At 34.7% G+C, this 12,112-nt stretch overlaps 1 protein-coding gene across 6 annotated transcripts in view; it reads right to left on the reverse strand.

Annotated features, from left to right (window-relative positions):
• Positions 1-6,069: 6,069 nt before the first annotated feature.
• The window catches only part of ABCA5 (ATP binding cassette subfamily A member 5), a 74,071-nt gene continuing 68,028 nt past the window's right edge, over positions 6,070-12,112 (reverse strand). For all 6 annotated transcript variants that reach the window (XM_044745177.2, XM_044745180.2, XM_070483505.1 and 3 more), the window contains 4 exons: positions 11,203-11,352; positions 10,730-10,809; positions 9,452-9,507; positions 6,070-8,932 (listed from right to left, as the gene is read on the reverse strand). In XM_044745177.2, the coding sequence (XP_044601112.2) occupies positions 8,825-8,932; positions 9,452-9,507; positions 10,730-10,809; positions 11,203-11,352 (394 nt within the window). In that variant the 3' untranslated portion in view covers positions 6,070-8,824. The remainder of the gene's footprint in view (positions 8,933-9,451; positions 9,508-10,729; positions 10,810-11,202; positions 11,353-12,112) is intronic.

Here is a 12,112-nt window from a genome sequence, read left to right on the forward strand (position 1 = left end):
TGAAAATACATCCTCCTGGAAATATATTGTATATGTGTTTAGAAACAAATTTAAAATTTTTTAAAATTAAAATAAATTGTAAATTGTTATTTTAAGTTATTTTGACTTTCAATTAGAACAAATGATTGAGAAAGGTCCACTGGCTTTCTATACAATTCAGTTCTCAACTTTTTTTCTGAGTGGTCTACTGGCTAGGGTTTGTATCTTCAACTGCGTAGGAACATCCATGAGGGCGAAGCAAGATCCTAGGTGTGCATCTTACAATAATAATTTATATGATGATTTTAATGGCCATAAGTCAAATAGTACCAGCAGGACTTTGTAAAAGTTTCTTACCTTGAACTTCAAAATGCAAGAAAGCTATACAAACATGTGGATCTGCCATACCGTTTAATAGGCAGTTGATGTTCATCTCAGGCAACCGTTTCTAATATTCATAATGTAAGCCTGTAAATAGTGATGGCCTGCCCAAAACGAACAGTCCCAAATTGGGAACCTCATTAACAAATGGCTTAAGAATAGTAAACAACTTGACATGTAAGAAGGAGATGTCACACAATAATGAAAAGATAATCCAGGATTAACTGAAAACAGCACTGAACAAAGAGAAATCTTTAAATATGCACACGAAGACCTTCAGAGTAAGTGCAGATAGAGTCTATCAAACTCTAATAGTGAATTCGTTTATTTAAACAATGAGAATTTAAAAGATGTCTCTACTACCTCAATCTGAACGAACAGAACAAGGAACCCATCTCCCTTGAGCGCAGAGCATGAAGCATTATCTGTGTATAGAAAAAACACAGAAAAGGGTTAAAGACAACTTCCCCATTGAAACCTTCGGGCAGATGAATTGGATCCATTTCCAACCCAAATTTATGCATTAAATTGGTTTTCTCACAAAGGGAGATTTTGCCCTCAAGAGAACATCTGACAAAGTTGAGACATTTTTTATTGTGCTAATGGCATTTAATGGGAAGAGGGCAGGCGTGCTGCTAAACATCCTACAATGCACAGGACAGCCCCCACAACAAAGGACTCAGCCCAAAATGTCAATAGTACCAAGGCTTAGATACTGTGCTTTAAGAATCATAAATCATCTTTGTGCAAAATCAATTTTGTAAGGAGAAACACAGTATACTTTAGACGGTAAAGGGAAGATGAGAAAAGGTTATTATTCTCCAGTAGATTATTTGTGTTGCCTTTTGATATATGCCCTCTGCAGCACAGTGTCTTACCAAGACCTCCAACGTCCTAGCCACTTCTTGCTCATCTAATCCATGATGTCAAAAGAGTGGAGCAGCGTCATATCCTGTGGGACGTCCAGGTGATCCAAGTCTCTGGAATATACTGAGGGTGGAGACCCCAAGTCTAACCTTAGGGCAAGTTGAAACGTATACTATTGTCCATTCCAGATTTAGGCGCAGTGTTTCTGATTCTCTTTCTGATCAGAATGGAAAAAAAGGCATCTGCCAAATCAGTGGTTGAACACCAGGTGACAGAAGCTGTTCTTAATCCCCGCTTGCAAAAATAGTCTATCTGGCTAAGCTGCTAAGTAAGAGCTACTAGTTGGTTGAATTTGCAGCTGGTTAATGTCATCCTCCATAATCTGTCTGATTTTTGCAGGGGCGAGATTAGTATATTAAAATGGGAATATGATAAAGACCACTCCCACTTGCATCTTTGATTTTTTCCATTGTCTCCATCCCCTCTCTCAGAATATTGTGTTTATTTCCTATCTTGGCTGAGGGAAGGACAGTTTTAAAAGCTTCCTTTTGCCCTTCCCCCACTGTACTAGGTTGAACAGTGCCCCTGCACATCTGTCAAAATTCATATCCTTTCTGAAACCTCAGAGTGCGACTATATTTAGAAATAGGTTCTTTGCAGATGTCATTAGTTAAGATGAGGTCATATTGCGGTAGGTTGGGCCCTAAATCCCAAACAACTGGTGTTCTTAGAAGTAGAGAAGAGACAGAAAGACAGATTTATGAGGAAGGTGGCCATCTGACAAGACTGGAGTTAAACAGCTGCAAGCTAAGGAAATCCAAGGATTTCTGGCAACCATCAGAAGCTAGGAGAGGCATGGAACTGATTCTCCCTCTGAGCCCGCAAGAAGGAACCAACCCTGCCATCACCTTGATTTTGGACTTCTGGCTTCCAAAACTGAGAGAGAATTCCTATTGTTTTAAGCCATTCAATTGTGGGACTCTGATCTGGCAGCCCTAGGAAACTAATACACCCACTGTAATAGTTCTTATCCCACAAGCCAAGGAAACAATGTGGCAATTATGCCAACTCCCAAGTATGCCTATTCCAATTATAAATTTAGGGACTGGAGACATGAACACTAGTTGGGTGTACAAATAAGTAGACTCATTATGAACTGCATCTACTCCAGGATTTTATTTATTACCTGGCCCTCAAATGCCCCAGTCTCACAGAAGAGTCATGATAATGCTTTGGGTCTCTGGGTCTCAGTATCAACTTTTACCGTGTCCAATAGATGTTGAAATGTTTGAGCATCTCCCTTTTTTCCAGTGTATAGTTACCTCAGTTAATGGTCATAGATCCCTTTGGAAGAGGTCTGGGAAATAAATATCATGTACATATGTCATGATCTCGTCATATGTGAGCCCAGTACAGTAATGCCTGCTTACCATCAGCTCATGGACAGCCGGCTACCACTAACTCAGAGTGATGTGGGTGTGCCCCTCACTAGTGTATTCCTTGTAGCTTTGAATTTAACCCTCTACTGTGTTTTCCAGCCCCATATAGTATACCTACTCAAGTGTGCCTGATTTGGGGTCTTTTCATCCCTTCTTCCATCATGTACCACAGCTTTTTAGCACTTACAACACAACAGCTAAATTGTTCCTGTTCAAATATGTCAGATTATGTCACTCCTCCACTCAAAACCCTCTAGAGACTTCTGATCTCAAAGTCCATACAATGCTCCTAATGGCCCCTTTGCCATCTCTCTGATCCTATCTTCCACTAGTGTCCCCCTTGATTAGTCCAGTCGAGCCTCACTAGTCTTGCCTCTCTCTCTCTCAAATATGCTATACACACTGCCTCAGGGCCTTTGTACTTGCTGTTCCCTCTGTCTTCAATGCTTTTTCACCAGCTCACCTTCTTAGTGTGGTGTTACCATCTCAGTGTGGTCTCACCTTCAACACCCACTCTGGTTCCAATCTTCCTTATCTCCATTTTTCACCATCTAACACATTATACATTTTTTAGTAGTCTGTCTCACCCTACTATAATAAAAGTTCAGCAAGGGCAAAGATTTTTGTTTATTGCTTCAATAGTGTATCCCAGTGTTTACAAAAGTGCTTGATTCGTAATAGGCATGCAATAAAATGCTTGTGAACACACACATGATATGGAAACACAATCTTTGCATAAACTTTACAGATTTTGGACACTATCATGGATGGTTCTCAAGGACTACCTAGGGCCTTGATTTGGGGAAGACAGATTCTAAAGCATACATACTGAGTGGTTAGTCACCCCTTTTAAGTTGTATTTCTTTAACAAGCTGAATAAAAGTTGCATGTGCATATATTTGAAGACCAGAATTTCCATTTTTTACTGTATAGGAAGATTTATTCTTTTCTTGGAGTGCCAGAGAGCAGGATGACTTAGTTTTCACTCTACTTTCTACTTTCAAATTCTGAACTGTGTTGCATGTATTACCTGTTCATTAAAAAATTAAAGCAAAAAGAAAATATCTTGAAAAATTAAGAAATACGACAGAGTTTAGGGTTTACCAATTTGTAAAGCTTGACCAATAGTTTTGATCTCAATCATAAACTGATTTCACATACTGTTGATGTGTGTTTGAATGCAGTCAACAGAAAAAAAATACAACTACATAATAATTACATAATAACATCAATAGTATAAGTTGGCCAAGAAATTACTTGCCAATACATAAACAAGAGAATCAGCATTCAGTATCTTTTCCTACAACTATGTGACAAAGACATTACATTAATAAATAGGAATTAGAGAAGGTGATCCAAAACACTGATGATATCATTCTGTTAGTTAAATGATCACAGTATTGTGGTTAATGATACATATAAGAATTACAAAACACAAAGGGAAATAAAATTGCAACCCAAGCAAGGAATTCATTTAGCTAGTCACAGCATAGAACCTGGAAAATCCTGTTATCAAGAATTTAGATGAAACCTAACAATAAAACTTAAGTGATAGCTTGTCTTAGGGAAAAATACTGGGTTGCAAAAACCTGAAACTTAGTTAAAGTCACAGCTAAAAAAGCTCAAAAGGTCAAAGCTTGAACCTAAAAGAAGAGCCACCTACACAGTTGCCAGCTTACTCTTTGAAGGCAGATCCAGGTAGTCTGCTTTTATGAGCATTTAGTTTCCTTTACAGAGAGCCCTTGATCAGTTCCAATCATTAACTGAGCAACCTAACCAGCACCCATCTCCCAGTCAAGTTAACAAGGTGTAAACTTTCGTGACCTGAGATGGCCCTTATTGGTAAATGAGTAGCCCTGGGAAGGTCTGTGTGTAGACATGGCAAAAAAAATGACTTCAAATTATTGTATTGATACTTTTTTGGAATCCTGTACTTATGTAAGTATGGTAGGAAGCCTTGTGATCATGTAGTTTTGTGAATGTTCTCTATTTTTAACGAGGTTGAAATTATTAAGAAGTTGATTTACTTAATTTAAAAAAGTGATTAATTAGATTTACAAGAGTTGCTTAGGTGCTTAGGAAGAATTTGTTCATTAAATTTAAAATCTTGCCTGAGTGTTTGAGAGAATCAAATTTATTCAAAAATTCTAAGGAAAGTGATAAATATTTAAGTAGTATTAAATATTTGGGAATAATTTAATCTGTGAAATGTAATAAAATATAAGTGAAACTGATTGCTTTATATTTTCACAAAATAGACTCAAGACAAAAGGATCTACAAGCATATCTAGTTTGTTTAAAATATGAATGAGAATTAAAACACAAGTAACTGTCAATGTTCCTTATGTAGTTGAAAACTCCCCTGAAATACTTCAAAAAATTACTAACAATTACCATGCCAGGTTTTTTTCTTCATTTTTAATATGAGCCACTCATTATTCATTTAGCAATACTAAATAACAAAGAATCCATTTCTTTATACAAAATGAAGAGTTGTCTTACATTTTCAGTTCTTAAAGCTTATTATTAATAATATAATCATATTTATTTTTCTTAAAGGGCAGAATTGAGAATTACTCACATGTAACACATTATGAATAAAAAATAAGTAAACTTTTACCTTATAAGAATAGCTGATATAAAAATTATTCACCTGAGAATAAATTCTTTCATTTTATATACTATGTTCTTTCAAAAAAGAAAATGAAAAATCAACGTTAGCAATATTAAAAATATATTAAGGATAAAAGCATTTCTATTTTTCAAACATTAATGCCTATTTTTGTTACATGAAAATACAGTATGGTGTTTCATCAAATTCAGAGTACAATCAGAATGAAATGTTGTGTGACCAACAGAACAGCAATAAAACAATGACAACACTTACCCTAAGTAGACTTAATTGTGCTCCAATGAAATAGTGATAGTACCACTAGCAAGGCATTGGTCAGATGATATTATAGTTAGTTACATAAGTACCTCTCTTCCTCCTCCTAGACTGTAAGATCTCACAGGGCCAAAACTGATAGTCATCTTTCTACCCAAAGAACCCACTGCTTGAAACATAGTCACTACAATGTCTGTTGAATTAAACTACCCTAACAATATTTTAAGGATGAAAATAAAAATACTGATTTAAGATAGTTTGTGCCAGTTTGAAGGAAAAAATGCTTTTAAAGAAAACCTACTCTTGGGGCTGGCCCCGTGGCTGAGCGGTTAAGTTCGCGCGCTCCGCTGCAGGCGGCCCAGTGTTTCGTTGGTTCGGATCCTGGGCGCGGACATGGCACTGCTCATCAAACCACGCTGAGGCGGCGTCCCACATACCACAACTAGAAGAACCCACAACGAAGAATATACAACTATGTACCGGGGGCTTTGGGGAGAAAAAGGAAAAAATAAAATCTTTAAAAAAAAAAAAAAAAGAAAACCTACTCAGCCTTTTACTAAAAACAAACTGGAAAAAAATTAAGAGTCCATTAAGTGAAATGTAAAGTACACTCATCCTGCTTTTCACTGTTACCGGTTGCTCAGGTCTTAACCGCTGCAGAAGGATGTTTGCCTTACTAGTCAACAACCACATCACTCAGTGAAGTCCAGCCTTTACTCTAACGTCAACATTTGATCATGGATGGAAAATATAAGCTAGGTGATGCTGGTTTTTTTCCAACTTTTGCCTAATATATGTATTCATATTTACTTGCATTAGTAAAGAAAAGAGATTTTGAGACCAGTAATTTAAGACATTTTGAAATAAAGTGATACATATTCAAAAACATGAACTGTATACTGTAAATAAAGATAAACTTCACATTTGACTTTCTGTCTCCTTTTCTTCCATGTTATTTAGCCTTGTTTTCCTAGTTAAATTATGCTTCTGAATTGGAAAGATTTTATTACTGGAAAAAGGGAATAGAATATTTCTACAAATAATTCATGACCAAAATATATTCACTCTAAGTATGTAAAAACTAAAAAAAAATTAATTCAAATGTCTTTTTTTAAAAGTGCTTACAAAAGGACAATAATAGTAAAGTGACTGAATGGATATAACGGATAGGAACATGGTTATGACTAGTCAGCATAATCTCAACTTTCACTCTGCAGGAAAAAAATTTTCCTTTGCATTGATGACACATTCACAGATGTAAAGTGAAGGGGACCAGCTCAATGTGCAAAAGCAGGTAACGCCCTGTTCGTCATGCTCTATTTTAACACAATCCATCTTTCTCAGTATGGTCAGCTTCTGAAAAACCACCTTTTCAGTGACTCCCCTAGAAGTTTCTTACGCTGAGTTTAAGTGTTCAAGGTAATATATAGCCACAAAAACACATCCCAAAAGAGAAGCCCCCGGGTATTTATACGAATATTAGATACTAAAAGATATCTCTTTAAATTTACGGCACCATTTAGCATTGATTTGCTTAGAAAATACAACATGCTATTGATTAATTTATCTTCAAAGGTAAAGATTTTCTTTCAAATTTGTCTTGAATTGTATTCATCATGCAGAACTAAAGTTGAGTAAAGTTACAACTTTTACTAAAGATGTAACAGTGAGATTTCTCAGGTGAAGAATCCAAAAGCTTGGTATCATGAGGCAAGTCATTTGATAATAAAAGATTAAAAACTAGTGCCAACTAAATCTTCCAAGGAGAAATAACCTAGCTGTAAGTTGTAAAATGCAAGCCGAGACTGTAAGGCAGCTCCTTTAGGTTAGTTAGAAGACCTGTGAGACAGCTGGTACAGCAGGTTCTTCAGGCTCGTGTACAGCACTTGCCAAAGCAATGGAGAAAATACCAGTCATGTACCTTGTACCAAGACTGAGAAGAGATCACCACTTAAATCAGCCACTAGAGCCTAAAATCACAGATGTCTTATCACACAGGAGAGCTAAAAGCTTATCAAGTTTTACCTAAGTTAAATAGCTAATGACTTCATTAAAGGGTTTGGCTTTTTAAAGTAACTCAGTACCAAATTCTTATGTTGCTGCTGTTGTTTTTAAGACTCCATCACAATCCTAACACATTTGTTTTTGTAAAGTTAATACTTTCATTCATCTGGTTGAAATATAATTTTACAGGGTGAAATTATGGTTTCTTATCAAAGAGAATTAAGCATAGTTTACTTCAAATCCTTAAGTTAACCCCCAAAAGTTTATTTACATCCCAACATATTCCAAAGTGAATCTGAGGTGAATTAGTAAATAAATCTACACACTGATATACTTAAAACTCTTTGGAGGAGAGAGAGAGTCAAATACCAAAGTTTTCCAATAAAAACGATTACCAAAAAGATTATTTCATTCTAGAATAAAAGAAAATGTGCTTTAGGAAGGAAGATGACAAAAGAAGTTTCTATCTTCCGTGGAGGAGTGGAGGAAAAGGTATGGCTAATTCTTCCAACTCTATAGATGTCTATCATTCTATCCACAAACAATCGGACTATTACAGAAGATCCTAGACATAGTCTTCCTGTAATTATAATAATTAAAACACCTCTTAATTTTACTGTAAGCAAAAGAAATGTGACTTCAAATACCTAAGTTATCTATGTCTACAATCACCTGATGAACAAGGTCTCCTTTCATTGACTGCGGGTGATGAGCGCCACCTAGTGGATGTCACTTCCCACAGACCTCTATCTGCACGGAGACTGACTAGTGTTTATGCTTGAAGATTTTCAGGATGCCAACTTCTATTCAAAGTTTCTTTTAGAAATTAAAAAGGAGAAGCAAGAAACTTTTTATTTATGTCTCTCTTCTACATACCATTTATATATTAGTTATTTAGATTGGGACATTATATACTTACATAACAAAATGGTATAAACAATACAGATAACTGTTCAAAATAAAATTATTCTATCATTTTTTTAAATCATAATTGAAGCACTATTTTTGGAAGGTGAAAAAGCAAATACTGAACTTCACACAGAGACTACAGTTTAACATACTTCAAATATAAACATGCAGTTTCAATTAATTATACATAAGGTTTATTTGAAGAAAAGCAAAACACACAGCCACAGCATTCAATTAAGGAACTTAGGAAAATCTCAAGTGCTTTCGTGGTTCTTCAGTTACCAATCAAATAATACACTTTTTAAACCAAAGTTAAAGTGGAAAAAAAAATTCAGTAAGCACACTAAGCAATACAAATTCAAAATACTACTCTGTCTTCCTGTGTTCTTTCCCACCAAAGTGTGCTGTTCAAAGTTCCACAACTATTATCTTCTTCCTCTTGTTCTTTGGTGAGTTCTACAAAAACCTAAATGAAAGTAAATAAATTAATACAGTATTCTATATCGCAATTATCTCAAAGAATTTTTAACTAAATCAGAAATGGTACAATGTTATATCTAATTACATTAACCCTTCAAGTATCAACAGATTTATTGTTATTATTATTATTTAAACAGAATAATCTCCATTAATCACATACAAAGACGAATAGTTAATTTAAAGAATTAATAGATTACTTGTTTTCTGATTAATATATGTAAGTAGCAGTTATAAAAAATAATTTCTAATTATTAAGCAATGTAATTTCAGATATGCTAATATAAAATACCATCATCATGATCTATTTTCTTCACTAAAATGAAAAAAATTGAGCTACTCAAAATAAATGAAGAACCTAAAGTTGTTTAAAATTATACAAAGTTGAAGAATATTCTATAACAATTTGTCTTTGGTTCACAAACTCCCTCTCCAATATAAATCTAAATAATTAAATATTAGGTACTTTTTCAATAAAAGAATTTTTAAAAATTTAACATTATAGTACCTGTTCCAATGTTGCTTGAGAAAAGCTATATTCTTCAATGGCAAAAGTATGTTTAGCTATTAAAACATGAAAACAATATTTTACTTATTAATATTTTTAAAGAATAAAAATGGCAGTAACCAAGTGGCCAACAATCTGTTTTTTTAAGAAAAATCTCTATAATCAATTAAATTTGAAACATGTTATTTTCCTCTATATCCTAAGCACTACTTATTTAATGCACTTGCCTTATTTCACCTTTACCAAGCATCTCCTCTTTACCCTCCTCTATATCCTTTCTCATGATTCATTTTTTCATGATTTCTTTTAATCCCTGGTATCTCCTATTGCCCAATTCCAATACAGCCTGTTCTTGAATTTGTTTTGTTTTGGTGAGGAAGATTTGCCCTGAGCTGACATCTGTGCCAATCTTCCTCCACTTTGTATGTGGGATGCCTCCACAGCATGGCTGATGAGTGCAGGAGGTCCACACCCAGGATCCAAACCCATGAACCTGGGCCACCGAAGCAGAGCACACAGAACTTTAACCACTCGGCCTTGGGGCCAGCCTCCCTATTCTTGATTTCTTGAACTATATTCTGGACACTGTTCTTGTGTCCATATACTTTTTTATATTTATTTCAAATCCTTTTGCAATCTAATCTCATGTATCAAATTTTCTGGTTTTCTAGTCATTCCTTTAATTTAATTCTCCTTAAGTAGTTCAGGTGTTGTCTTTAATCATAAAGAAATCATCAGGAAAGATAGGTTGTTTCATAGTTTATAGAAGCCACAAAATAACCAATATATGAATACTTGCCCCACCCAGGAGCTTATCTCTCTTTATGGTACCAGTATATCTTTATTGTACTACCATTTATTTTAAAAATGCCATGATTTGATAAACTTCTTTAAAGCTTTTAGGAACGCCCACCCTCCCACACTATGAAGTCTCTCCTCTCTCCTGCTGCCACGGGAGTCTTACTACCATTGCTATTTCTGTGTCCCAATATGAAGCAAGGATTCCAGAAACTCAGTGCTCCCACTTCTGGACTGAATCAGCAAGGACTAATTAAGCTGAACTTTCTCAGGTGAAAAACTGTGTTGATGTCTATTAAAGACAAGAAAAGGTTTATACTACAATATAGTTGATTACCAAATACCTACATATTAGTACTCACCTACATCTTAGATTAAACTTATTTACCATAGTTTCTATAATACGAACTTCGAGACTTTTTAAATAAAATTCTGGTATAATTTGAAAGCCACCTTACAATGTTTTCAAATATTACTTACCTTCTTCTAGCTTAGAAAATGATTGTGAAAGGGACTGAACATCTTCCTTAGGAATTTTATAAGCCAAAATAGAAGAAAAACTGAAAACAAAAATAGGATAAAATATAGGAAAATTACAAATAACTACTACTGTGTTCTAAAGGTAAAGTTCAAAATTTTTAAAGCTCAGAATTAAACCCCAATAACTTACTTTGATACTTAATTAGATAAAAATTAATTGTTGAAATCTTAAAATATTTCCATGTACAATAAAGTAACTCTCATTACTACTAAGTAAGAATTTTTAAAAGTTTAAATACTATCAAACCTTGAAAGATCTAACACTAAATTAGATATCAAACTCCAGTCATGAGACTATGTTAGTCCAATATTGGCGAGAATACAGACTATTTTTTCCTAATCCTTAACACAATAACCAATTTTCATGATTATTACTATTCAAAGAAATATAACTCCATTTTTTAAATCTTTACCTTTCCTGACGGCTCGCATTTGGGAAAATATACTGAATTTCTCTTTGGAGTCGGTCTACTTCTAGATTTTCTATCCAGTCCTTTAATTTAATTTCCAAAAAGTAGCCTTTTCCAAATTTGCTCTTCAGGTGTTGGACTGTCCCAATACATCTGTCATGATTTTTAAAAGAAAACTCAGATAAAAAATGATTTGACAGTTCCAAAGGATGAGGCCTCACTTAAAGAACGATTTAAATAAAATGTTTATGATGGAATACTTTCAAATTTATAGACAAGTTGCAAATATAATACAGAGAGTCTCCATACACCCCTCACCCAGTTTCAGTTTCCCTAATATTTATCATCATATATTACCATGGCTCATTTGTCAAAATTAAGAAACCAACGATGTATTACTATTAACTTTATTTGACTTTACTTGGATTTCACCAGTTTTCCACCCATGTCCTTTTTCTGTTCCAGGATCTATCCAGGATACCACGTTGCACTTAGTTGTCATATCTCTTAGTCTCCACTGGTCTGTGACAGTTTCTTAGTCTTTCCTTTTACGACTTTGACAGCTTTGAGAAGAACTGGTCAAGAGTTTTGGTAGAATGTCCCTCAATTTGGAGTAGTCTGTTTTTCTCATGATTAGACTGGGGTTATGGGTTTTTGGAGAAAATAAAACAGAGCTGAAGTACTTTTCTTATCACCTCATATCAGGCAGAGATGACATTGCCTTGTTAAGGTAGTATCTGTCAGGTTTCTGTACTATAAAGTTACTACTTTCCCCTTTCCGTGCATTAGAAGAGACTGGCTAAGCCCAGACTTTACTTGAGAAGGAGGGGATTAAATTTCCCCTCCTAGAGGGGTAGTATCTACATATATTAGTTGAAATCTTTCTGTAAGGAAGATTTGCCTCTTCTTTCAC

Source organism: Equus asinus, chromosome 13 (genome assembly GCF_041296235.1).
Source record: "Equus asinus isolate D_3611 breed Donkey chromosome 13, EquAss-T2T_v2, whole genome shotgun sequence".
Lineage (NCBI taxonomy): Eukaryota > Metazoa > Chordata > Mammalia > Perissodactyla > Equidae > Equus > Equus asinus.